General features: G+C 57.0%; 1 protein-coding gene across 1 annotated transcript in view; it reads left to right on the forward strand.

Moving 5' to 3' along the window:
* Window positions 1–1,698: 1,698 nt before the first annotated feature.
* Window positions 1,699–26,392, forward strand: part of KCNK3 (potassium two pore domain channel subfamily K member 3) — a 35,712-nt gene continuing 11,018 nt past the window's right edge. The window contains exon 1 of the mRNA XM_032391654.1: window positions 1,699–2,021. Within this exon, the coding sequence (XP_032247545.1) occupies window positions 1,739–2,021 (283 nt within the window). The 5' untranslated portion in view covers window positions 1,699–1,738. The remainder of the gene's footprint in view (window positions 2,022–26,392) is intronic.

Below are 26,392 nucleotides of genomic sequence, written 5' to 3' on the forward strand. Positions count from 1 at the left end.
CGGTAACATTCCTCAGAGAGGCACTGAAATGCCCAGCAGTGACAGGTCAGGCCAGGCTGTGGGCAGATGATTCTCCTGCTTCGGATGGCTGCCTTCTCAACCTACCCTTAGTCAGGGCCTTGGGGCCTCTTCCCTGTCTCTCCTCGTGGCCCATGTCAGGGTCCCATGAAAGACTTTCTGACCCTCCTTGGCAGTGGGATTTGCATTCCGATCATTCTGCTCACTCGGCCCATCCAAGTCTGGAGTTGTTTGAAGCTAAGCAAGGCCTGCGGGATCATCTGCCATGGCACCTCATCGAGGAGATAAGGAAGTGAGACTCTGAGAGGGGCAGTGACACCTCATCTGAGGTCCCACGGCCTGCCCCTCCTCACCGCCACTGCCACCATGTTGACAAAAGAAGACACTGAGCCACAGAGAGGCCTCCTGTTTCCCCCAGTCTGTCAGCAAGCCTCCTGGTCTGGGCCACACCTGCCCTTTTTCAGCTAGCTAGATCCCTGTTCTGTTGGGATGCCCCCTGTTGATGTCCGACACTATCTCTGGCCAGCCCACCCCAAGCCCAGCCTGGCCCACTGGTGCAGGACTGGGGCTATGGATGTCAAGACAACGCAACAGCCCCAGGGGAGCGGAGGAGAGCCTGGGATTCAACACTACTGGCTTAGGCTCAGCCTGTGCTTTCTTAGCCAGTTCCAGGAGCATCGCTGACCTGGGAAGGGTCACATTTCATGAGAGCAGAGCTTTCCCTTGGGTGTTGGTCTCAGCGTGCCCAGGTCCACAGCTGTGCCCTGCTGTTTCTAAGACAGCCAGCAGCCTGGTGTGCTGGTGTGCGGTGGGGGGTGGGGGGTGTGGCCTGGGTGGAGGGAAGCATGGCTGAATCCCAGTGCTGGCCCTAGTTCACCGTGTGCCCTTGCATGTCACTTGACCTCTCTGCGCCTCAGTTTCCCCATGGACATAATAAAGGGCAGGACAGCAAGACCCAAGGTTCCTTCTAACTAAAGCATGCTGTAATTTCGGTGGAGATGGGGGGAGGCGGGGCGGGGGGGGGGGGGGGCGGGAGGCGGCTCGCTCTGCCTCTTCCTTTTCCCTCCCTTGCTTTTCTTTTTCCGTCCTCAGTTTATCTCCAGCTATCCAGGTCTCCCTGTCTCTGTCGCTCTTTCTGTTTCCATCTTTCGCTCTCTGCCTCTCTCGCTCCGTATTTTTCTGCCTGCCGCTTCTTTTTCTGTGCCTAGGAGTCTACCTCTGGCTTTATCTCCTTATCTGTCACACCCCCCTCTGCCTCTTTTTCTCTCTTTCTCTGTAGTTACAGGCGTTTCTCTGTCTAGTTATCTCTTTCCCTGGGTCTCTCTCCTTCGGTCCTGCCCGGTCTCTCCGCCGCTCTCCCGCTCGCTCCCCCTCCCCTCCCCCTCCGCCAGCCCCCCTCCTCCCTCCCTCGGCGCGTCTCCCCAGTCCTTATTTGGCTGGGCGGGAGGGCTGGCGGGAGGAGGAGGCCTGCGGGCGGGGGGCGGGGGGCGGGAGCGGGGCCGGGCGGAGGAGGGCGGTGGGTGGTGCTGAAGGGACAGCTCCGCGGCGGCGGCGGCGGCGGCGTTGGCGGCGGCGGCCCCGGGGCGCGGAGCGGGTGCCCGGCTTGGGGAGCCGCGAGCGCAGCCATGCCCCAGGCCGCCTCCGGGGCAGCAGCAGCGGCGGCCGGAGCCGGGGCGCGGGCCGGGGGCGCCGGGGGGCCGGCGGCGGCTCGGGCGGGACGATGAAGCGGCAGAACGTGCGCACGCTGGCGCTCATCGTGTGCACCTTCACCTACCTGCTGGTGGGCGCCGCGGTCTTCGACGCGCTCGAGTCGGAGCCCGAGATGATCGAGCGGCAGCGGCTGGAGCTGCGGCAGCAGGAGCTGCGGGCGCGCTACAACCTCAGCCAGGGCGGCTACGAGGAGCTCGAGCGCGTCGTGCTGCGCCTCAAGCCGCACAAGGCCGGCGTGCAGTGGCGCTTCGCCGGCTCCTTCTACTTCGCCATCACCGTCATCACCACCATCGGTAACTATTCGCCGGCGGGGGGCGGGGACCCGGGGGCTGGGCGCCGCGTCGCGGGGTAGTCCCGAGCCGGCCGGGGCTGGCGGGGCGGGGGGTAATCCCCCGGAGAGGGTCTAGGCGCCGAACCCCGCGCTGCCAGAAACCCGAGTTCAGCCTGGCTTGTCTGCTCCGCGGTGACAGGACTCGGGGGAGGCGTCGATTCCTGGCTCCGGACCTGACTCTCCGGCCGGGCCAGCCCTAACTTGTCCCTGCCAGGCTGCGCGAGGGCCTCAGGGGACTCTGAAGTGTGTGAGAGGGGCAGGAACGACCGGCGGAGGCTGGGGAGGAGGGGTGTGGCCGGGCCAGGCCCTGGAGCGGAGAGCTGAGTGTAGAGCGGCGGGGAGCGCGCAACTCCGGGTCCCTGGCAGATGGGCTTCCGCACCTTGGCGTGTCTACACCGGCTGGGGCTCCAGGGAGACGTGTGGATGCAGGTATTCTGGCACTCCGTGGCACTCCTGCCTACTCTGGGTGCCTAAAACATCCTCTAACTGCCTCTGTGAGTGCCGCTTGGAGTGTGTGTGTGTGTGTGTGTGTGTGCGTGCGTGTGTGTGTGTGCGCGCGCGCGCGCGCGCGTGCGTGTGTGTGTGTGTGTGTGTGTCCGGCTCCCAGAGTTTGGGCACAGCCAGCTAGTGCCTTTAATTTTCTTAGGGCAGCAGATTTGGTGCTGGAAGCCAGATGCAGCTCTGTCTGCCTTCTCTGTTGTCCCGGGGAAACAGTCAACCCGCAGGAATGGCCTCAGTTCCCTTCTCCAAACAGCGGTGCGGCAGGCCACACACACACCCAGACTCTCTCACAACATAGGCACAGGCACACATACACACAGGTACACACACAAGCACACACAGGGCAGACACAGGCACGCACACACAAAGCACACAAATGGATGTCCGGGAAAGGAATCTCCAGTGCTATTTGGAAGTGTCCAGATAGGAGTAAACACCTCACCGGCTCCCAAGACTCTGATTCCAGCCCAGCTCCATCACTTTTCCCGCTACGTGACCTTGGGTAAGTCCCTTCCTCTGTCTGGGTCTCAGGCTCACCTCCAGACCATGAGGGGTTGGCTAAAATGATCTCAAGCCTTCCGCCCAGTGCTGGCATGCTCCCAGCCCACCTTCCCCCAAAGCCCATTGGGATGCCTCCAGGCTTCCATCTTTCCCATTCCTTCTCCTCTCTCTGGTCCCCCTCCTTGCCTTGGCTGAGCTCCCAGGGGCTCGTTGCCACTTGGCATAGCCCATGACAAGATGGCAGTGTTTTCCTAGGAGTCCACAGGAGTTGAGGGGGTAAAAAGCAGGACTGGACGCTGTTCCTGCAGTCTATCCACTGCAGGACTTTGTCCCAAGGCTCCACTCCTCTCTGGGGTCCATGGGGATCTCTGCTATGTAGTCTCTGGATTCCCCTCTTAGAAGAGGAAGAAAAGGGCCCCAGGAGTAGATGTGGCCCAAATGGGGGCACCTCTGGGTCCTGCTCACCCTGTGAGTTTAGGGCAGAATAGTCAAACTCAGACCTGCCCAGAAAGGAGCCTCCCTTCCCCCACTTCCCTGCCATGTGTCAGGGTTTCAGGAGCACTGAACAACGAGTTAGGCTTTCCCCCTTCCTCTTCCCACAAGTGGTGCCTTTGACTGTGTGTCCTCTTTCTCAGTCCCATGGTCCCTAGCTCCACAGTAACTTCCCAGCTGACCTTGCCTCCAGCCTCATTCCCCCATGGAATGAGCTCCCCCCGGACAAGGCTGCCAGAAGGAATCTCCCCAGCGTGCAGCTCTGACCATACTACTATCCTCTCAGAAGCCTTCAGTGGCTTCCAGCTGCCCGTGGAATCTGGTCCTTATTCCAAATTCGAAGGGCCTTCGTACCTGGCTCTAACTCTGTCTCCAACTTCATTTCTCAGTTCTTACTGACGTGATCCCTCCACTGCAGTCAGACTGTCTCCTGAGAACACCTTCAGTGTGCCTGTGGGGCACACCTTTTTCTCTGTCTTCTCTTTGTCTTGTCCAAGCTAACCTTCCAGGTCCAGCTCCAATCCCACTTCTTCCTTGAAGTCTCCCAGACCATCCCAGGCCCCCACTCTATTCAACTGCAGGACTCCCTGTCAGGACAACCTGGATGACACAGTGTAGGCTCTCTTGCGTGGTTATTTACATTTTAGGGGATGTGTTTTGTCTCTTTAACTGCACTGCAGTTAACCTCCGTGTGGGCAGGGCCCTGTGGTTCCCATCTCTGTTCTCCCAGCGCTGGCACACGAGCACTCAGAGAATGCTGCTGATGGGCTGAAGGTGTGCAGAAATGAAAGGGCATCATCCTTCCCCTCCATCCCTGCCGTTTCCCAAAGTGCTTATAGTTCTTACCCAGACAGATGCTAAAAGCTGGGGGTAGAGGCAGACCGAGTGCCGTTCTGGTGATATTTATTGATACAGCACTGGGCAAGAGGAAAGACCGCATCAATGCACCACCCTAGTTCTGTGGGGGCCCCAGAAAGGCACTGCCCACTTCCTGCCCCACCCAACCCTCCCTGGCTTTTTGTCACCTCTCTCTCTGGCTACACCATCTGGCTGGAAACGGTCCACAGGGGCTCTGCTCTAAGACAAGCCTGTCTGGGCTGTGATCAGATGGCCAGAAGGGGCCCTGTATGAAACTGATGGTGACCCAAAACCCAGGGGCAACAACCTCTGTCCACCTGACCCCTCTGGGGACCCAAACAGGTCTCCTGAGGCACCGGGACTCACATTGGGATAGAAAAATGACAGAGCCTCCCACTTAGTGATCCCAATGCACACTCATCTCATCACTTGAGTCTCAGCGTTCGCTGCTCAGGAAAGTTGCCAGGGCAGGAATTATTAGCTTCATTGCACAGATGGAGGCATGGAGGGAAAGGAGGGGAAGGGACTCCCCGAAAGTCATGCAGCTGGTGAGCAGCAGAGTTAGAGCCTGAAGTCTTCTGACTCCAAGCCCAGTGCTCTTTCCCTGCCGGTCTCTTGGCTGCTTCTTCTGCCTCCATACGCTGTGAAGCCCAGAGCCAGCTGAAATAGGCACGGCCAGGACGTGCTCAAGCTGCACTCTCGGGCAGCCCCGATTGGTTGAGGGTCGGCAGGGTCTAAGTTAGTCATTCACCTGGTTAGTCACAGTCTCCATGGGCTGCAAGGATTCCTCCAGCTTCCTCATCCCTAGCCTCCCAGCCAGGAAACCCTTCCTTTATTGTGCCCTAAGTTCATCAAACGCAAACGGAAACTCTTTTCTGGGAAAGCTTAACCTCTCTGGCTGTTGAGTCATTAAACTCCTCCGGGGCCCCAGCCCCATCTATTCATAGCCCGGAGGCTGTCAGGGCTAGAAAGAGACCCAAGATCAGCCGGTGGCACCCGCTCCTCCTACAGATAAGGAGCCAGAGAGGGGACAGGAGCCACCCAGCCAGGGGTCAGCCGAACCTGACTCCTGGGCCTCCGCTCCTTCCACTCGTTCAGGATGCCTCGTATTTGTTATTATTATTGACAGCAGGAACAGCAACAATAATACTAGCAGCCACCGTTTATTGTCTACTCTTTGTCAGGCTCCATACGCTCTCATTCGATTCTCTCGCCAACCCCCCCAGAGGGGCATTATGACCCCCATTTTTCAGCGGAGGAACCTAAGGCTCTGCGTGTAGATGACTCACCCGTGGCCCTTGTGACTTGAAAGTATGGCACCTGCCCAGATTCAGCTGAGCCTCTTTGACTCCCATGCCCTGGCTTTCCTGCCAGTTCTTTCTCCACTTCAAGAACTCAGCCCAGACCCTTGTATCTTGAGGGCAATGAGGAGACGAGGCTTGTCTTTTCCCCGGGCAAAGCCCTTCCCAGCAGAGCGCCTCTTCTTCCAGCACCCTGCAGCCGGCCTGCTGCTCCCCCACACCCCAGCCCCTGGCCAACCCAGGCCACATGGCAGAGCTGTGCCCAGCACCGGGCCCTCTCTGAGACCGTCACGGACTCACAGGTGCTGTTCTCCCATGGGGGGCCCCCCGTAATCCTCGGGGCTCTAAGGCAACAAGAGGCCAGGTGATTGATTAGCTGAAGGAGTTGGGGCAGAAAACCTTCTGTTCTGCTCTCTCCTCAGCTTCCGGCCTGTTCTCAGCTGAGCACAGGCTCCCATCACCCACCACGTGGCCTGGGGGTCCTTAGATTGTGAAATCAAGCAGGCAGCTCATGAAGGAACCTGTACTTTTTGCACCTTTCCAAGAAGGAGGAAAGTACAGAAGTGACCTGCCACCCAATACATCCTAGAGTCCTCAAATAAGAGTGAAAGGAGACATCAGCAATCAGCCAAACACCCAGAGAGGTGAGTGACTTGCCCAAAGTCACACGGCAAGTTGCAAGCACTTAGAACTGAGGCCTTTGGATGCCCCCACTGGAGTTCTCTCCATTACCCTAGCCTGTTCCCCTCACCACCCACCATCTCTCTTAGCACCGAGACCTCTGGTTGCTTTTCACTCCACTGTTCCCTGTCCTCTGTTGACTTGCTGGGTTGGGGTGGAGGGGCAGCCCAGCCTGGAATAGTCCTACTGCCCACTCTCGGTCAGTATTTCCTTCCTCCCTGCCCACAGGCCACCCCTCTGCTTTGACGGCACAAGCCTTCTCTGTGGTGGTCTAGGAAGGTGGGCTCTGGCTTAGAAGCCAGAGTGCCTGGGTTCATCTCTCAACCCGCCTCTCCACTCACCTCCCCCAGCCCCACACCACTAGTTATATGATCTTGGACAAGTTACTTAGTCTCTCTGAGCTTGTTTGGCCATTTGCAAAATGGGGAGAATAATATTTGCCACCCGGGATGAAATGGATAATATAAAGGAAGTACCTGGTACAGTTGGTGCTTAATAAGCAATATCTGCAATGATCAGTGGAATTAACATTATTGTTCATTACTATTACTCCCCCCCACAGAAGGGAACTGCTCGGTTTCCCAAAGATTACCAAGACCACAGCTACCTCTGCTCCCTCCTAACAGGTGGCGGACAGTGGGGTTGGGGGCCAGAGGCTGCCACACCCTTCCCTGTATTCTCTTAATCCCATTCCCCCAACCCTTTCCAGATCTTCCCCATGCCTGGAGTCTGCCTGACATCCAGGCTCAGGGACAGTGCTCCCTCCCCTGAGCAGGCAGACCCTGCAGGAAACCAGTCAAGGACAGTGAAGTTCACAGTGGTAGGAGAACCTACCCTGGATTGGAGCAAGGAGGCAAGAGTTCCAGCTCCACTTAGCTCAGTTGCTGGTCCTCTCTGACCCTCAGTTTCCTCATCTACAAAGAGGGTGCTTTTGATCAGAGGTCCTTCTGACCGTCATGCCTCCTACCTGCATGTCCAGTTCCCACACATCACGGTTGGGGGCTGGAGACATGGAGGGAGTGGGGGCGAGAATAGGACCAGAAATAGAAGACACACGCCTGGCCAGAGTGGGGACAGAACAAACACAGTAAGTATTTTCGAAGAAAACATAAACAAGCACAGATGAGTGTCGTGCAAATCACCACTATAAACAGCTTTCAGCTGGCAGCACAAACGGTGAATCTGTGAGTTGATTTTGTAATAAAAAAAAAAATGTAAAAGTGATTTCCCTGCAGTCAGCCAGCAACAAGGGAAGAGACCCAGCTCTGACGGAGGTCATTATCAGAGACCCAGATGGGCACGCCCTCACGCCCCATCCCTGCCTCGGACGCGGGGAGCTGACGTGTGTCTGTTTCACGTCCGCCCCCAGGTGTGTGGGGTGCTCCTCGCAGCCCGCACTCTCACCACTGCCCTGGGACGGAGAAGGCAGGCCTCTCATTCTGTTACGGTCAAGGAAAGGGAAGCTCAAAGAAGTTCAAGTCACAAGGGCCACCCAGGGCTGTAGGGAGCATCTTTTCACAGAGCCATGCAGCTCGTCCCCTTCCCCCCACCCCAAGGAGCCCCTGCCGTCCCTTCTATATATGAATGTCACAAATGATGCTGGATGGGGTACCAGCGTCCACTCAGGACACTTAGCTGTGGCCTCAGCGTCAGGATCCCTCGCCCTCAAGAGTATTTTGCCCAAAGAGAAATCAGAATTTTAGCTCCGACCCTCTCATTTTACAGGGTGGAAGGGAAAATTCAGATCGGAGAAAGGGCATGGTCAAGGCTACACTTCACAGTTCTTCTCAGAGCTGGCCTTGACGCCGTGTTTACTGACACCTCCCTTGGTGTTCTTGCCCCCCCCCCCCCCCCCCCCCCCCGCAGGCTCTTAAAGAAGAGAGCAAGCTGCGAGCTGCCAGCCGCCTGCTCCGCTAGCCCTGGGTCTCCTCCTGACCCACCTGTTAGCCTCTGGTCGGCACAGAGCCGCCTGACAAATGCCTTTCGAGGCCCTTGTTGCTGTGGGGAGAGCAGTCAAGGGTCCCAGTGATGCCTCCGCCTCCCGGCTTGTCCACACTTCCCCGTTGTCCAGAAACTGCCCCGGCTAAGGCAGTTCCCAGGCGGCTCCTGGGGACCCACCCCTCTCCCTCCCCTGGAGCCACCCCACCCCAGGCTACGGCCACAAGTCGCACCTTCACCTTCCTGCTTTCCAGAGCCGGCCTCAGCTGCCACCTAGAGCAATCCGCTCCAGTCCTCCTGCTCCTGTGGCCTCCTGGGACCCCTGCCAGGCTGGGGCCCAGCTCCCACCCTCCGCCTCCACAAAAGCAGGCTCTCACTGCTCCCGCTCCCCGCTCCTGCCTCCAGTGACACACAGGACCCCTTTGTGAGGGGGCACGTGGCTGCCTGGAATTCAAAGCAGGAGCCTGGCCTGGGAGCTAGAAACAGGGTTCTTTCTCTCCCCTTCGACAAATCCTTCTAGCTGTCTCTCTTGCTTCTGCTGCCCCTGAACTTGGGGGAGGAACAGACACTTCCCCGGCGTGCGTCAGTCTTCCCACCTGTACAGAGGAGATGTTCCGAAGGGGACCTGAAGAAGTCCTGCTCAGCAATGCGGATACATTAATGCTTTGCAAACACTGCTGTGCAGGGGAAGACCTGGTTGATCTGGTTTAAATGCAGATTCTGAATCAGGAGGTCTGGGGCGGGGCCTGGGATTCTGCAGTTCTAGCAAGCCCCCAGGGGACACTGATGCTGTTGACTCGTAGTCCACACTTTTGAGGAGTGAGGATCTAAACAGCCTGGAGACCTGATTTTGGGAAATAGACTTGAGGTGTGGACTGTGGTTTTAAGAACAAGAATGTGTAGAGCTGGAAAAATCCCTAGGAATCTGGTTGTGGAATATGAGAGCCAATGGCCTCAGAGTTGGTGGATCCCAACTCGGAGGCTGGAGAGGGGCTGTGGCTGGCCCCACAGGAACCGGGCCTGGAGGCTAGAGGAGGTCACAGGCTGTGCAATCACGTGGGGGGAGGGGGAGGGGAGGAGAGGAGTGAAGAAGGGCTTGCCCCATGGAGAAGTCTGCAAACGGGTATCTGCTGTCCTCAACGGCTCTCCATTCCTCCCCCATCTGCCAGGGAAGCCCCTCAGATCCATGGAGAAGGGGTGCCCCAGAGATTAAATGTCCAAGTGGGAAACTGGCTCCTCCCTCATGGCAACTACCCCAAATCCCAAGGGGCAGTGCAGCCTCCAGTCACCATTAGAAGAGGTTGGGGCTCATTTCTTCTTTCAAGAAGAGCCCCCAGCTTCCCGTGGGCTGGGATCCAGACAGCAAAGGCCCAGGGAGGTCCCCAGGCCCGTGGTCCTATGACTACTAGATACACTCACCCTGTTGTCAGCAAGGGTGTGGAATGCAGCTGACAGGTGGAAGGCCAGACTTTAAGAGGGACATCAACAACCTGGAGAACAGTCAGAGGAGGGGAGCAGCGTGTCAAATGAAGGACACTTGGCAAGGACAGGTGTGGAGAGCACGCATGGTGCCTTCAAATATCTGCTGGGCTATTGCAAGATAAAAGAACCAACCTTGGGCTGATTGGGCCCAAGGGGTTAAACCAGCACCAGTGGGTCGAGTCCATAGAAAGACTTAATCAAGTCCAATATAAGGAGAACTTGTTAGAGTTGAAGCTGACCAAAGATGGACTGTGCTGCCTTGAGAGGTGGTGAGCTCCCCATCACAAGAAGCATACAAGAAGACACGGGATGGGCAAGATGCAGAAGATACCTGTATCCATTGGGGTTCAATCAGAGAAGCAGAACCTGTAGGAGATTTATATTAAGAGACGCATTACAAGGACTGGGCTTATGTGAAGTAGTGGCTGCTAGACAAGTCTAAGATCCAAAGAGTAGACCATCAGGAAGCTGAAGTCTTTCTAGTATGGGCTGAAGCTGCCGTCCACAGGTAGAATATCTTCTTCAGGGAACCTTCAGTTTGGCTCTTAAGGCCTTTCAAATGATTGAATCAGGCCCACTCAGATTATCTAAGATAATGTGAAATAATCTCCCTTACTTAAAGTCAACTGATTATGGACTTTAATTACTTCTACAAAATGCTTCACAGCAACCCCTAAATAAGTGTTTGATTAATAACTAAGGGCTTTAACCTAGCCAAGCTGACACATCATAAAGATCATCACATTACCCATATATCAGACTGGGGGCTACATTAAAGGGCTTTTAAGATTCTTCCCAACCCTGAGATGCTTTGATTTCTTGATCTTGAAGGCGGCAGTCTCGAGAGTCCAAGGATCCAAAGAGGGACCCCAGCCCCTCAAAAATCATTGAGATCTCCTGAGTACTAGGCATTATACTTGGCACGGAAAGACTAGAAAATGAAGACCCGGCTTCTTCCCCACGGAGCCTCTGGTCCAGTGGAATCCTGGAACCACAAGCTGAATGTTATATATACTAAATCCTAGTAGACTGACTCAAAGTAGGGATCTGAGAAGGCTTCCTGGGGCAGGTAGTCCTTGAGGGAGCTTGAATGAGGAGTGAGGACTCTAGTAGGTGATGATGGGCAGTGAGAACTTTCTAGATGAGGGAACAGCATGGGGCAGGCTGAGGGGCATGAGTGTGCCCAAGGAAAGAGGCAGGGGCAGGGGCGGACCATAGAGGGGCAGACTTCTGGACTCTGGTGGGTGGACCTGATTGCACAGGCTCTGGAAGAGGGAAGTGCCGCCCCCAACCTGCACTCTCCTGCCTGGATCCTGACCCATGGGTGCCCCCATGACCCCAATTAAACCACTGGGTGCCCTTATGACCCTGATTGAACCAGTGGATCACCTCAGTTGAATAGCAGGTGCCTCCATGACCTTGATTGAACCCTTGGGTGCCCTCATAACCCCAGCTGAACCAGTAGGTGCCCCCAGGATTCCATGATGAACCTGAATCCTTCCTTCACCCTTGCCCTGGTCACCCAGCAGACCTCAGCCCCCATGGGGTGCTTTCCCTCCTGCCCTCCCTCCCACACTTCCTTTTCTGGGCCAGAAGGCCACTCTGGAGCCCAGACTGAACCCAGGTTCATGGATGGTATGCAGGAATCCCGGGGCAGTGCTGAGCTGAACGAGGTGATACTGCCACATGACACTGTGTGGATATTTTCTGCACGGACAACCCCAGACCCCAGCTCTCAGACCCCTTCATCTCTGCTGGAGCCTTCACAGCTGGGCACGGACTCAGTGTCCCTCTTCAGGAATGTGTAGGGCCTCCTGACCACAGCTCCAATGCAGAAATAACCATCTCAGAAACATCCAGAGAGGCACATTCCAGCCCGCCAGCCACAGGACTGTCTGGGGGGCTCTCTCCAGAGAGCAGTAGAGCAGGCCAGAAAGAACGACGCCAGGCTCTCAGACAGGAAACGGCCCTCTCCTCCAGGACGGCCCCAGGCCTCCTGCTAGCGCAGAGGAGCTCCCCGGGACCTTGGGGCCAGGCGGTTGCAGGCGGGAGCAAGCCCCAGATTGATGCACCAGAGGGGTCTGCCCTGGGCTGTTGGTCCAGATCTTAGACCTGAGGTGGAGCAGCTACTCCCCACAGGGCCGGCCTCAGTTTCCACGGTTAGGAGCCATAGCTGCCGTTCGCTGGGAGGTTTCTCTGGGCGGAGCCTGTTACACGCATCACCTCATTCAGTCCTCACGGCCACGGGGGCGCCGTTGCAATCCCCACGTTACAGACAAGGACCCGAGGCTCAGAGGGGTTAGGGAACGCACACAAAGGCCGACTGCCGGCAAGCGGCAGAACAGGGAAGTGTAAAGCACGCACAGCCCTTGGCTTATAAAGCACTTGGGCACTTGGTCGTATGGTACCTCTTCTGAGGCTCCTGGCGACCCAGAGGGGTAGGTATCATTACTCCTACTTTGCCAGTGAAGAAACCAGAGAGCATCAGGTCACTTCCCGCGATCCTGAGGCATGATGTGGAGGCAGGAGTCAACCCAGGACCCTCCAAACCTAAGCCACTCCCTCCCCACCCCCACACCGAACACGGGTGCCCTCACCTCCTAGACAGTTATTCCCATGGCATGGATGCGGGGGCGGTGCAGAAGTGCGAGTCCGCCTACGGAGGACAGAAGGGGCAGTATTGGGGGAAGGCAGTTGTCACGGGGTGGTCTTAGTTTCATGCATCTGTCGATGCCATCTTCCTGAAAAGGAGGGGAACCCAAGCCTAAAAATGAGAACAGAGTGACGGTTCTTAGGAGTGGCCAGTGAGTGAGAGAGGGAGTTTTGTCAGGGGCGACTTGGCCAAGTTAACTGCTCCCCCCTGAGCACCGAGTAGGACTCTTGTCCCAGTACCAGCCGTTGCTTGGAGCCAGAACGATGCGAGTCAGGGCCTGGCCGTCGGACTTCATTCATTAGGCCCGAACTAAGCCCAGAGCCTGTAAGTTTTAAACAGCCCCTGGTGAAGGGGATCTGCAGCCAGGTTTGGAAAGCACAGGGGAGGAGAGCACTGGTTAGAATCGAATTCTGTACTTCAGAGGCTGGGCCGCTTGCCAGCCAGGGGCTAGCATTTTCTTTCTGGGTTTCCTTGGTACTTAGGAAACATTCAAGGGGGCAGCTAAGGAAAAATCTTTGGAGTTCACAAGCGAAAGCTCCTGGGGTGAGCCAGGTGGCAGAAACAGCAGGAGTCAGTGGGTGGCCCCAGGAGAAAGGGCCAGTGCCCCCATCCCCGAAGTAAAGGGGACTGAGAGTCTCAGTGAGGTCCTAGGGACAGGTTCCACCTTCAGAGCGTTAGCTCTCAGGCTGCTCTTGACCCCAGGGAAGGGGGTCAGCCCCAGCGAGACCCCTCAGCCATGTGAGCATCACTCACCTGGGAACAAATTGGGGGCCTTTGGTCTGGCTGAGCCAGGTGACCCCCTCTTCAGTATGACCCTGCATCATGGATTTTCCACGGGGAGGGTTAGACAGGATAAGACCCTCTGGGGCGGCTCCTGGTCTTTCATCCACCTCCAAGCGGGGCCAGAGAGAGAGAAACTTGGACCCAAATTCAGTGGCAGCCCTCCCCTTGGGTGTCATGCCCAGCTCAGCACTCCAGAGTTGGAAGCACTCATCTTCCCTGGCACCAAAGAGGCCCTGAGGTCCCCTGTCTGTCCCTCAGGGTCAACCACCCGATTCACGGAGGTGGGCTGTGTGTCCTTTCTCAGAGCCCTGACTAATGACTTAGCTTACTGCAGCTGAGCTAAGGAAAGTGGGACCCACGATCCCCTCCACTGTTTCTCAGCTCCTACTGCCTGGGTGACCCACAGCAGGTCCCAACCCCCACTCCCCGGCCTTATCTGCGAGGGATTGGGCTGGTGTGTCTGAGCCCCTTACAGCTCTGACGGTCTCTGGTGGACCTACTCTTGGCCTCTACTCCCAGCCCCTCCTAAGAAGCACACTACCCGGGATTGTAGTCTTGTCCCCATTTCACCCCATGCTGGCTGAGCCCTGGAGGGACTTCCTCTGTGTCCAGTCCCAAGAATAGAGCTCTGTACCGGCCCTCCAAGTCACCCCTTTCAGAAAGAGAGCATTTGTGACTGTGGCCAAGGCCCCGCTTATCAGCAAGCGCAAGTCCACTGCCCCACCCCTGGGACAGCTGGAATGCAGGAGCCTCCCACCGGAAAGGGCGGTCCCCCCGGCTGGCAGCTCCCGCAATAGTCCTGGGTGGCATGTGGGAGGCAGCCGTGGTCTGAGAGCAGGCTGAGCCCAGCCCCTGCTGTCTGACGGGGGATGGCCTGGAGAGACGCTGCAGACACTCTTCTTCCCAGGGTGCCTCTGGACCTGAGCCGGCCCAGGGTGAGTACACGGGTGGCCAGTCCTGCCATCCCGGCCCGAGGCTAGCGCGGAGGCCCCCAGGGCCCTGGGAGCTAAAGTCCTGCTCATGGACCAACTTTCAACATCCTGGCTAGACCAGTGACCTGCTCGATCTCTGAGGGACCGGGGTTAGCCCCTGGGTCCCCACCATGGCTTAGTATCTCAAAATGTATGTGGGACATCACATGACTACCTGTGCAGAGCATACACAGACCAACTGAAGGTCGTGGCAAGCATCGTCCTCAGCCTTGGCCAGAAAAGGGTGAGATCGGGGTGCTGACACTGGCATGCTCGTGCAGAACCAGGGCTCAGCTTGGCACTGGATGGCATCGCAGCCATCCCCGGGGTCCTTTGGATTCTTTGAGAATCGCTGATTCGGGGCAACACTTCCTTCTTCCAGATGAGGAGCCTGAGACCCAGAGCCAGGGGCAGGGGGAGATGGAGAGTGACCTGCCCCAGCCACCAGCAGTTCATTAATAGAACCAGTCCTCAGACCCAGCCTCCTGGCCCTTCCCACTCCCTCGATAACCACATGGTCATCCCTCCATTCCCTTCATTTTTCTGAGCATCTTCCATGAGTCAGGCACCATTCCAGGTCCCAAAGCCTCAGCTCTGTCCTCACGGTGTCTACATTTCAGAGGAAGTAGGTAGTCAATAAACTGAGTTATATGATCACAAATAAACATCATCTCAGTGGTAGGGAGTACCAGGAGACCATAAAACAAGAGGATGTGGTGGGGCGCCTGGGTGGCTCAGTCGGGTAAGCATCTGACTTTTGATTTCAGCTCAGGTCATGATCTCAGGGTGGTGGGAAGGAGCCCTGCTCATTGCTCGGCAGGGAGTCTGCTTGACATTCTCTCTCTCCCTCTGCCCCCCCCCCTCATTCTCTCCCTTTAAAATTAAATAAATACATCTTTTTAAATCAAAAAAACCCAAGAGGATGTAGTAGGGAGAGGGATGGGCAATCCTTACAGGGAGGGGTCTATATGATGTAAAAATCACTGAAGAGCCCAGGAGAGGGGAGGGACAGCAAATGCAAAGCCCCAGGTGGGCCAGAGTTTGGCATGTTTGAGGAACAGGAGCGGAAAGGGTGGTGAGCTGCGGGCGCACCAAGCCTAGAGGCGGAAGCTTGGAAGGGCTGGAGCTTGCAGGGCCATGGAGGCCATGGTCAAGAGCTTGGGTTTTACTCAAAGTGTAATGGAAGTCACTGGAAGGTTTTAAGCAGGGTCCTTACGTGATATGACTAAAGTTTTTACCAGATCACTGTGGCTGCTCTGTGGAGGTCAGGCGGCTGTAGTTCAAGAGGAAAGCTGGGAGGCCTACCAAGGATGGGTTGGACCCAGGTGGAGACAGTGGATGTGGTGGGCAGGCGCGGATGGAAGGCGTGCGTCAGGGCCGAGGGGCCAGACCTGATGCTGGACAGGATGCGTGTGTTGGGGGGAGAGGAGGGAGGGAGAGGGCTGTGGGCATCGGGGCAAGAGGATAGTCAAGGACGGTCTTTGACTTGAGCGACTGGATGGAGGGTAAGCGTTGTCTGAGATGGAAAAGGAAACATGCAGAGAGTAACAGGTTTGGTAAAGAGATGAGAGCTGAGACTTCTGTTTTAGACACACAGGTTAATTCTGAGATGCTTAGTACAAGTCCCTGAGGTTCAGTTAGACAGACAGGCCTGGAGCTCTAGGGAGAGGTCAAAGCTGGGATACACATTTGGGAGTTATCAGACGGAAAGAATATTTAAAGTCCTGTGGCTAGATGAGATCAGCTGGGAAGAGGGGAGAGCAGGGGAGAAGAGCGGGGGCCAGCACGCAGCACCCCCTCTGCCCGCCACCAACACGGGGAGGGAGGGAGCAGGAACAGGGGCCTGCCAGACCCTGAAGAGGAACCTGGAGAGTGTTTCAGGAGAGAGGGAGCCATCAGCTGCCAGTTACTGCTGGGAAATCAAGTCAGATGGCCACAGGGAAACAACCAGTGCATTTGGCAGCCTGGTGGCCCTGGGAGTCACTGACTTTGGAAACCCAGGGCCGCGGGCCATGGCTTGCTCCGGGAGCGGGAGAAGGGGGTAAGAGCGACTTTCCTATCTGTGGAGCTGGAGGTCAAACGGAGGGACCAGAGTCCAAGAGAGGCCGTGGAGAGAACACACAACATCGCACCTGCCCGTCCCCAGGCCTCTTCGTAAATGCTTCACAAGCCCTCCTGCCGAGGCCCATGAGTGGTTATCATTATGTCCATCATGCAAATGAGGTCCGAGTTCCAGCACGGTTATCGGTTATCGGCTCAGGGCGCCCAGCTAGGGACCCGAGTCCAGGCCTGTCTGACCCCACAGCCCCTTGTTGTGCAGTAGCCCCCAACCAACTCCCAGCTCGGCCTGTCTCCCCTTGCTGCTGCTTCCCGCCTCCCCATCCATCCTCATCCTTTGATCATTTCTGTCAGCTTCCAGCAGTCTTGGCCTCTGCCTCCCTCCTTGAGGTAAGCCTGCCTTTTCTCTTTGATCCTGCAAGTCTGTCCTCAGCTGCGTCCTCAGCTGGGCCCCATGTCCCCTCCCCACCCCACCCCCATCACAGCAGGATGTCCTCACACCCTCTGCCAAAGGGGGGGGGGATGTGCAGGACTTTCTGAGGGCCTTGGGGGAGCCTCAGTCTGCGAGGGACGGGAGTGTGGTTCCTGCCTCCCCAGCTGCTTCTCTCCGGGAAAGAGCCTGGGGGCTCTTTGGCCGGGCCAGGCTGCAGTCCAGCCTCCACTTGGCACTGAGGGTCCAGAGGCAGGAACTCATGGGCCAGAGATGCTTGTGGAGGCAGCCAGGAGTGGGCAGTCTGAAGGGCCATGCATTCGTACCCCGCTGAGTCAGGTGGGCCTCAAAGTTCTCAAGAGAATGGTCCACATGAGAAGTGGTGATCAGGAGTTCTAAATAGGGAGGCGTAACTGGCAAACGAGCTACCTGGCCGCCACCACCACCTGCGGGCACTTCCGAGAAGAGCGGGGGCAGGACCCCAAAGTCCCTTTTGGAACAGGCTGATTTCCAGGGGAAAGTCATGAGGCGACCCCAGAGCTAAGCAGGGTCAAGAGAAGCCCTACCAGTACGTGGGGCACATGGCTCTGTCTGCCCAACCTGGGTGCTTTCCTCCTTCCCCGGCCTCTGTCTCCCAATGGAGGTAAAGGGGGCCCTCCAGGGTGCCCAGAACCAGCTCCAGCTTCTACCCTCAGATTCGGAGGCCCTGCCTGCCCCTGGCTGTGCTGTCACCTGACCCCCAACTGGAAGAGATGAGATGAGCAGAGGGGACCCAACACACGGGCAGCAGGGGGCCCACACTCCCCGAAGTCCTGACAGGGGGCTGCAGTAGTAATTAGCTCTTCACACATCCCCGGCGTTATTTTTAAGCCTTGTTCTTCCCTGGTTTATTTTTAAAGTAATACTGGCACGTGGCTGGCCAGCTGCCCTTCCCAGGTGCCCGTGCCAATTTGGGCCAGGAAAGGAGCAGGGCAAGACGCAGCCCTCCTCGAGGGCCCCCCACCAGGTGCCAGAGTGCGCCAGCTCCTCACTGGAGGGCAAGGAAGTTCTTGCTGCTCTGAAAGCCTGGGCCCAGCCTGGGGCGAGAAGGTGGGCGGGCAGCGGGCGACCCTGCCAGGAAGTCCCACATCTCTGTCTTGCCTCTGATGCACATGCTGCATGACTTTGATCAAGTCACCTCACCTGCCCAAGCCTCAGCTTCCTCAGGAGGGAGATCCCCATACCTGCTTTCCTGACTGGCAAACTGCAGGTCGCACAAGCAGGAGGGAATCCTGGGCTTAACTCCCCATTCAAAAATGCCTCCCCCCGCCCCCACACTGTCCCACTGAACTCTCTGGAAGCCCTGCCTTTCTCCCTGGGCGAGGGACTCCGGTCTGCCAGAGGCTCCCTAGTGGCCTTCATCTCTTACCCACGTGCCCTAAGACCAGCCTTCCACATTTACAGCCTGGCCGAGCTCTACTCCAGGCTGCCCGAGGCTGCCTGGGGTGCGGGGCAGCTGCGAGGTTGCTGGTGTCCATCAAAAGCTTCTGCTTGGTATGGCCGTGGCGAGGGCAGAGCCACCTCCCCCCCAGCACCTCCCCGCACCCACCTCCTCCCTGGCAGCCTTCCAGAGAGCTCGGCTGTGGACAAGCACTGACAAGGGTTAGCTCCAAAACGCTTTCCTCAGCTCTAGAGCAGTGGTAAGGCCGGAGAGGTATGACATATGGTAGAGGACATTGAAAGGCAGGTTGAAAGTTTGGGCTTCTTTCCCTGTAGGCAATGGGGAGTCATGGAAGCTTTTTTGAGCAGAAGAGTGACATTTTGAGCAGAGAGCAGAGTGGAGCATAATTGGGAAGTTGGTGTGGGGAAGGCTAGCGGAAGGGATTGGAAGCTGCTGGGGAGGTCAGGAACCACTGGCCAAGCCCGGAATGGAAAGGGTGAGGACCTGGACCACAGCGGAACAGAAGGAAAGGACAGGGCTAAGAAGGAGGAATGGCTGGGGCCAGGTGTGGGGGAAAAGAGGAAGGAAAGGCAAGGTGTTCAGTCCAGCTGACTGAGGCATGAGGACATTGACAGGAATCAGGCAGTACACAGAGCGTCAACATGGAGGAGAACGGTGCCTTCCGGTGGCCACACCAGACCTGGGTGTCTTGGTTCAGCCAGGTGGAACGTGGGGTGGAGCCGGAGGCGAGTTCTTGGTGGCCTTCCCTGGGGGCCAGTATCAGAGCAGCTCAGGCAGAGTCCTGGCCCACTCTTAGAATCAGGGTGCATCAGGTGCAACGGCAAAGAACCAGCAGAAGCAGGAGTGGGGAGTGTCCAGAAAGAAGTCAGAGGAAGACTGGCCATCAGGGCTGAGTGTGGCCAGAATACGAAGAGCAAATCAGGATGCCAACATCCAAGACCACCATGTGTGGTTGTCCAGGTTGTGCACTGTCCCAAAGAATCCAGCTGATGGGTTGGGAAGCCGAAGTTCAGCCTCCTCACCAAGCTCTGCACTCCCAGAGGCTGCATCCACCCAGAGGGGCCCATTTTTTTCTAATCTGTCCTAGAGTGCCGTAGCTAGCGCAGCCCTTCCTCACTGGCTCTGGTACTCAGGACATTCCTGAGGTTTTCAGCAAGCATAGTCTTGGTGAAGTGAGGGTAGCCTGAGGGGTGAGAGGGAAGCAATTCTCTGGGGGGGTGGAGAGTAAGACGGAGGAAAGAGCATGGTGGGCCTGTCTCCCTCCCTTCTCTTTTTGAAAAACCTTGAGGCCAATAGTGAGACACCAGCAGACGACAGTTTGAAAATACCGCCAAATGGGGGCAGGGGAGGGGGGTGGGGGAAGCGTGTGCCTCCAGAAGCAAAGCCCAGGAGGAAGAGCCCAGGGCTCTTCAGGGGCAGAGTGCAGTTAGGGGGTCAGCCTTGGGAAGGGGGGTTCTCTCCTCCTCTGAATGGGAGAAGCGGGAAGGGAGCAAGGCCCACAAAAAGAACAGGAGAAGCAGTATAAGGAGGGTCTCACTCGGCCATGTTCTGGCTGTATGACCTCGAGCAAGTCACTTCACCTCGCTGTGGCTCAGCTCCTGCATCTTTAAATGGGGATAATAATAGCACGTACCAAATAGGGTTGTCTGAGGATTAAAAGAGGAGCATGTATTTGCTCGCCTAGAACAATGTGGCACGTAGTAAGCACTATATAGAAGTCAGCTAGTATTGTTTTGAATCCGGGAGGAGGAAGCAGTGACAGAGGCATTTATCATTTGAATAAAGTCAAGTGCAGAGAAAGCTAGCTCGCCCAGACTTCACATTGGGGTGCGGTGGGCTGGGGAGGGGAGGCACGGCGGGCGGAACTGTAAGCAGCAGCTGGGGAGACTGGCCGGGTGCTGGGGACACTGCCCAGCGTGGAGCTCTTGGCACTATAAAAAGCACTCTCAGGACACCAGTGGATAAATAGGCAGCCTCTTTAGGCCACAGGAGCCTTGAAGTCACTCTCCTCTTATACCCAACTCTGCACTGGGAACAGCAGTGAAGATGGAGGGCCTGGAAGGTGGCAGAGCGGCAGAGACCATTGAAAAGGCTGGGCAATCAGAGGGCAGAAGAGAGATGGCAAGCCCGGGGGGAGTCAGGCAGAGGGAGGCAGGCTGGGGGCTGAGCATCTGCCTCTGTGTCTCTGTGTGAAGGGCAGTGTCCCCAAGGATGGGGACAGCTACCTGCTGTCTCCAATGAGGACAACAGGCTGAAAGGGAAGGGCCTGAGCCTTGGTCATTTCATTCCGCCTAAGGAGTATTTCTGACAGGGCGTAGGGTTTGGTGAAATGTGTTTCCATGGAGAGTGATGGAATCTTAGCCTCCGAGAAGTCTGTCTTTGTGGGGGAGGGGCTGGATTTGGGGACTTCTTTAAATCCTAATGACTTGAAGGAACAGCAGGGCCCAGAGGCCAGGTCCTGTGAGGGGTTCCCTCTCCCTTTATTGAGGGGCAGACTCTCCTGCTTCCCTGTCCGCCCGGGACCCCATCTGGTTCTTGCATTCTCTGCCCCGGATGGTGGACGGAATGGTGCCAGCAGGCTACTGCGGGGACCTGCGGGGTGTTGGAGCGGGCGGGTATGCGCATGTGTTTGTGGGTGCACACATGATTAGTGGGGGTGGGGACACCACATCTGCAGGCGGGCTCAGGCGAAGAGAAGGTCCCAGCAGCTGGCTCCAGGCTGAAGTCCGTGTTGCCTGGAGTCCTTCTGCTCCTGGCACTATGCCAACCTGCACCATCTGAGCTCCTGAGCCCTGGGGAGAGTGCTGAGCCTAAGAAAAGCCTCCTTCACATCTCCTGGCATCTGTTCCCAAATTCCCTGCCAGCCCAGAGCTGTCTGGGCCACTATCCATGACCAGAAAGGAGAGTATGCAAGCAGGTGGTAGAGACAGGGCCTACAGGGGCCACACGCACTCCAAGACCTCCCCACCAAAACCGACTCAGTCACTGAGACCGGCTTCCTACATCTGCTGGGAATCCACTGGCAACACTGGGCAAGGTGGGCCAGCGGAGAGAGACCCAACTCCACGCAAAAACCTACCACCTGGCAGAGTGGCGAGGGCAGAAGAAGGTGCCATTCTTCCAGCTGGGGGACAGGGGGAGGTGGGCCCAAAGAGTCGGAGTTGTCTTTGGGGGGCAGGAGAGATGAGGGAGGGAATTCCAGGCAACATGAGGAAGCTTCGGAGGTGGGGTGCGGGAAAGATGTTGGAAACCCTGGCAAGAGAGGGGACCGGAAGTATTGGAGTGAGAAGAGAGCAGGCCAGGTAGGGGGTAAGGTTGTGGCCCGACAATCTGTGTGCTGGGCGAGGACACCCCAGACTGTGTTGTGTACATTTGGGGAACTAAGGAAGGCTTCTGGGTGGTGGGTGGCAGCTCAGAGCTGTGCTTTAAAAAGTAATAGCATTAGTAACAGCTCCTACCTCCTGAGACTCTCCATGCGCAAGGCCTTGTACTAGGTACTTTCCACACTGTATTTCTCAACCCCAGGCCCCCGAGCTACCTAGCAAGACAGGGGATCAGAGGGGCAGTGTGAGCTGTGGGAGAGGCAGCAGGCTTGGAATCAGGGGACCTGGCTCTCAGGTCCAGCTCTGGGGCTATAACCTTAGGGGAGACACCCACTTGCCCAGGCTTCACTGTCCCCGGCTGTTGAATGCAGACCACCCCTGCCCAGTGGGCCACACAGGAATGTTCCTCAACACTGTAGAGTGCTGTGCCCAGGTGGGTCTTCTGAAACCCAGCCAGGGCCCTTCTGCTGTGCCGTCACCTCGCAGGGAGCAAACCCTGTTCAGGGCTTGGGAGCCTAGCCCCTCCATGAACAGCGGCTGGAGCTTAGCGAGGCACAGGGCCCCTTTGCACCAGTGCGAATAAAAGGGGACAGCAGCGCTTAGCCAGTGGGAGGGCCAGTGATCAGAAGCCCAGGCCTCTCCCTCCCGCTCTCTCGGGCGACACCGCCCATCTCTGCTGTGCCCAGTCACTCTGGCTTCTCTTCCCCTGCAACTCTAACTCCAGTGTGACTTCGGCTCACAGTGGTCCCACCTAGGACCCAACTCTTTATAACCCTGCAGCTCAGCCCCCAAAAGCCGACCAGCCCCTCAGCCCGGAATCCCAGTCCCTGGGAGAGGTGACCTGATTGGCGCAGCTGATAGCTTCGGTCCTCTTGGATCGGGGGCCACCACGAGTCCAACCCACTGCGGCCTAGGCCAAGGTCACGTGGTAGAAAGGGGCTGCTTAGGCCCTCAACTAAGGTTGTCCCAGGAAAGGGGCAGGGACTCCAGCCACATCCACCAAAGACAGCCTCCCTCAGGGCCCTGTCCCTTTGCCCTGCTGCTGCCCCCTCCTCACCTCCTGCTCCGTCCGGCTCAGGGCCATACTGAAGCATCCCAGCAGTCTGCAAAGAGACCTCCAGAGGGCTGCTCCCTGGGACAGAAAGGACCAGCCTTTGGAAGGACACCATTTCCCTCCTCACATGGTTTGAACAGCCACTGTCCTGCCCTGAAGGGCTCACAGTGATCTTAGGATGATGGCCCCTTGGACACATTTTCCACACTCTCTCAACAAACTGCATGGTCCCAGGGACACCTGACAGGGCCTGGACTCTGAAGGCCAAAAGATCTATGCTGAATCCTAGCTTTGCCAACTTTTATCGCTATGACTTTAGGCCCGGGCTCTTTAGCCTCCCTGAGGCTCGGTTTCCTCATCAAATGGAGCTAATGATGCCTACCTGGAAGGTCATGGCGAGGACTGGAGATAATTAATGCAAAGGCACTGGGGTACCTGATACTGTCACCCTTAGCTGTAGAGGCGCTAAGGGCAGACAAAGCCCAGGCTCTGCTCTGGCCTGGGAATGCCCCCCCTTGCTCTCCCCCCTCTTCCTCTCGGACTCTATCCTCTCCCTGTTCCCACCTGCCACCCCACAGCCAGCCGCACAGAGTGGGGGGCCGGGAGGCAAGTCTCCACCCAGGGAGCCAACCGCCTCATAGAAACCTGGTCCAGTGTCCAGCGCCCCCAGGCCGGCCAGCCCCCTCCCTGCTTCCTGCGTAGACTTGACTAACTGAAGCTTTGCTCACAAAGACACCACTGTGCATCAGGAGGTGGGTAAATATGCCAGCGTCCGCCAGGAGAGGCAAGTGAGTGGCAGAGACGGATGCTGTGCAGAGAGCTGAGAGAAAGGGATGCTCTTGGGCCAGAGCTGGAGGAAGTCTCCTCAGAAGGCCCCAGGGAGGGAGAAGGCGGGGCGGGGGCGGGGAGGGGGGGGGCAGACACAGCAACCAGCTTCGCATCAGCATAGGGGAGGCGGGGAATGTTGAAGAAGGAAGGAACGTCTTCACAATAATTCTGTAAATCTAGAATTGTTCTAAAATTAAAAGTTTACTTAAATAAAATAGTAAATGGTAGAAGCAGGAGGAGGAGGAGAAGAGGAAGAAGACAGAAGTGGGGGAGGAGGAGGACATGGAGGAGGAGGAAGGGGGCAGTATGGGCTCTGACAGTGACCTTGGCACGGTTTCTAGCGACGAGGAGGGTGGAGTAGGCCGCACGCCAGCCAGGTGTTCACGCCCGCCCGGGACAATGCTCCCAGGTATCCAGGGACATCTCTGGATGCTTTAAGGAACAGAACATGCCACGTTCCCAGCCACAGGAGTGTTGGCAAGCTTGCTACGCCTTCCACCTCCCTTCTGGTTTCTGGGTGCCCACGGTCCCCCGTCACAGAATGGTGCCTCTGGCATAGACTCAGCGCAGCCTGGGGAAGGTCTTTACTTAAGGGACAGTCTCCTCTCAGCTGCCCCCAGCTTGCTTCTGTTCCCGGAGGGCATGACCGAGCCATCCTCATCCCTGCGTCCTCTCCCAGCGCAGAGTAGAGTGCCTGGTGCCGAGGAGGAGGTTTGCTCTATTGATTGATTAAGACAAGCTAAGAGGGAAAGAAGCCATCTTGGCCTCGCTGATTTTCCAGCTGATATTCTTGAGACCAGCCCGGTGCTGCAACCTTCCTGGGTCCCCTGCTGCCCACTCAGCCACTGCAGGGGCTGTGCCCCCCCTCTTCCAGGGCAGGCTCGGAGCACCCCACTGCCTCCTGCCATCTGGCTCTGGCCGGGGAGCGTGTCCTCTGCGGCATGCCAAGGTCCACCTTCCTGGGAGAAGGGCCTGGATGGGAAGGAGGAGGAATGGTAGCTGGAGAGGGCACCTGCTTTGACTCCGGTCCAGAAGGCCTGGAGACCACCAAGACACGGAAGGAAGAGAGCAGGAAGGCCTGTCTGCCATATACCTGTGTGGCCTTGTCCGAGTCACCCAGCCACTCGGCTCAGTCTCCTCAGCAGGAAAACCCAGGCACCTGCCTTCCAGAATGCAGCATCTAATCAACTAACATCGGCCAGGCTGCCCAAGGCCGCAGGCCTGAATGTGCACCCTGACTCGGCCACTCATCAGCTGTGTGGTCTTAAATGAGTTCTGCGAACTTTCTGTGCCTCCATTTTCTCACCTGTAAAATGGAGGTAATACAGCTCTCAGTAAGTTGTTGTGAAGATTAAATGATATGTGGAAAGCCCTTAGTACAGTGCCCGGCACACAAATGCTCAGTAAATGCAAGCTTTGTTATTTGCCACTGTTCCTACCACCACTACAACATTCCTACCAGCCCCCCCCACCAGTATTCTCAGCTACTGCGCGCCAGGCACTGAGCTCCCAAGAAGTATGAGACACCATCACTGTCCTCAGAGTCCAGGGGGAGCTTGAGAGTACAAAACGAGAAAAGGAGAAGGGGGAGGAGAGAAAAAGGAAAAGAGAAGGAAGACAAAACAGAGAAGCAGCCAAAAAAGCAAAAAGAAGCAAAGACGCGAGGCCCCAGGAGACTGGTCTCCAGGGCTGGATGCGGGTGCGGTGAGGGGTCCCTCAAGGGTTCGGCAGTCAGTAAGGGGGAACCTGGGGACCAAAAAGACTCCCTGGATGCCCTGGCCCATCTTGGCCCTGGGACACCCAGATGGGACATGTGGCCGTCTCCTCCCTGACTCCATGTGGCCTCCTGTGCCAGGAGGCTGGATGTGGGTGGGGTGCGGGGCACGATTTGGTACCCAAAGAGATGATTCTGGCTGTCCCTCTGCCTCAGCTGGGGGGCGTTATTTAGAGCACTGCTGAGCTCCAGCCCCCTCCCAGGACAGTGCAGGGGTCCTCACGGGATCCCCAGCATCTACTCAGGGCCAGCAAGGGCAGCTCCGCAGACATGCGGGCCCCAGCAGTTGTGCATCTCATGTGCGCCCAAAGGCTCAGAGCCATTGTTCTGGGGACGCAACAGTGCTTTCTCCACTGTTTGTGGGGCAGGGTACATGGCCCCTCTAGAGGTCCAGAATCCTAGAATGTCACAGGGCCTCAAGAACATCTCCAGCCTCGTTGCTTCCCACAGGAGGGCCTCCAGGCTAAGAAAAGGGCAGGGTATTTCCCGTGATCACCCAGTGGCACAGCTAGAAGCAGAGTCCAGATCTTCTGACTCTCATTCCCATGGAAGAGCCCAGGGACAGACAGCCTGGGGCAGTGGAAAGAGAACCGCGTTTGAACAGAAAATATTCTTATTCTAGAACTTAAGAGCACTGCACGTATTAAGGACTCACAAAGTCTGCTGGTTGGATGGATGAATGTTTGAGGCATGGCGAGTGATGAATGAAGAGCTCCAGGAGTACTGATGTGTTTAGGTGGGTAGGATCAGGGGAGGTGTCACTGAGGGGATGACTTTTGAGATGGGCTTTGATGGAAGAGAAGACGCCCATCAGGACGGAGAAAAGCATGAGCAGTGTCCACCAATGTGGAAATGCAGCTGTGGCCTCCAAAGGGCTGTGGACACCAATTTCACATGCAGGTTTGGGCTCCAGACCCTGCTTGAAACTCAACTCTCTCCTCCAGGCCTCTGCACGGTGCCTGGGACAGGGGGAGCTAGCAATTTATGAAATCCTTAAATACAACTTGGTCAGAGAAGAAATACCCTCCTAATCTAACATTCCATTTGATAGGTAAGAAAACTGAGGCTCAGGACGCTGGCATGCCTTCGCAAAGGCCCTACAGCAGACTCAGCAAACTAGGGCCTATAAACCAAATTTGGCCCACCGCCTGTTTTTATAAATAAAGTTTTATTGGAACACAGGCACAGCCATTCATTTACATATTGTCTTTGGCTGCTGCCTTGATATGGCAGAGCTGAGTAGTTGCAAGAGGCCACATGGACT

This window comes from Phoca vitulina, unplaced genomic scaffold, assembly GCF_004348235.1.
Source record: "Phoca vitulina isolate PV1807 unplaced genomic scaffold, GSC_HSeal_1.0 scaffold63, whole genome shotgun sequence".
Lineage (NCBI taxonomy): Eukaryota > Metazoa > Chordata > Mammalia > Carnivora > Phocidae > Phoca > Phoca vitulina.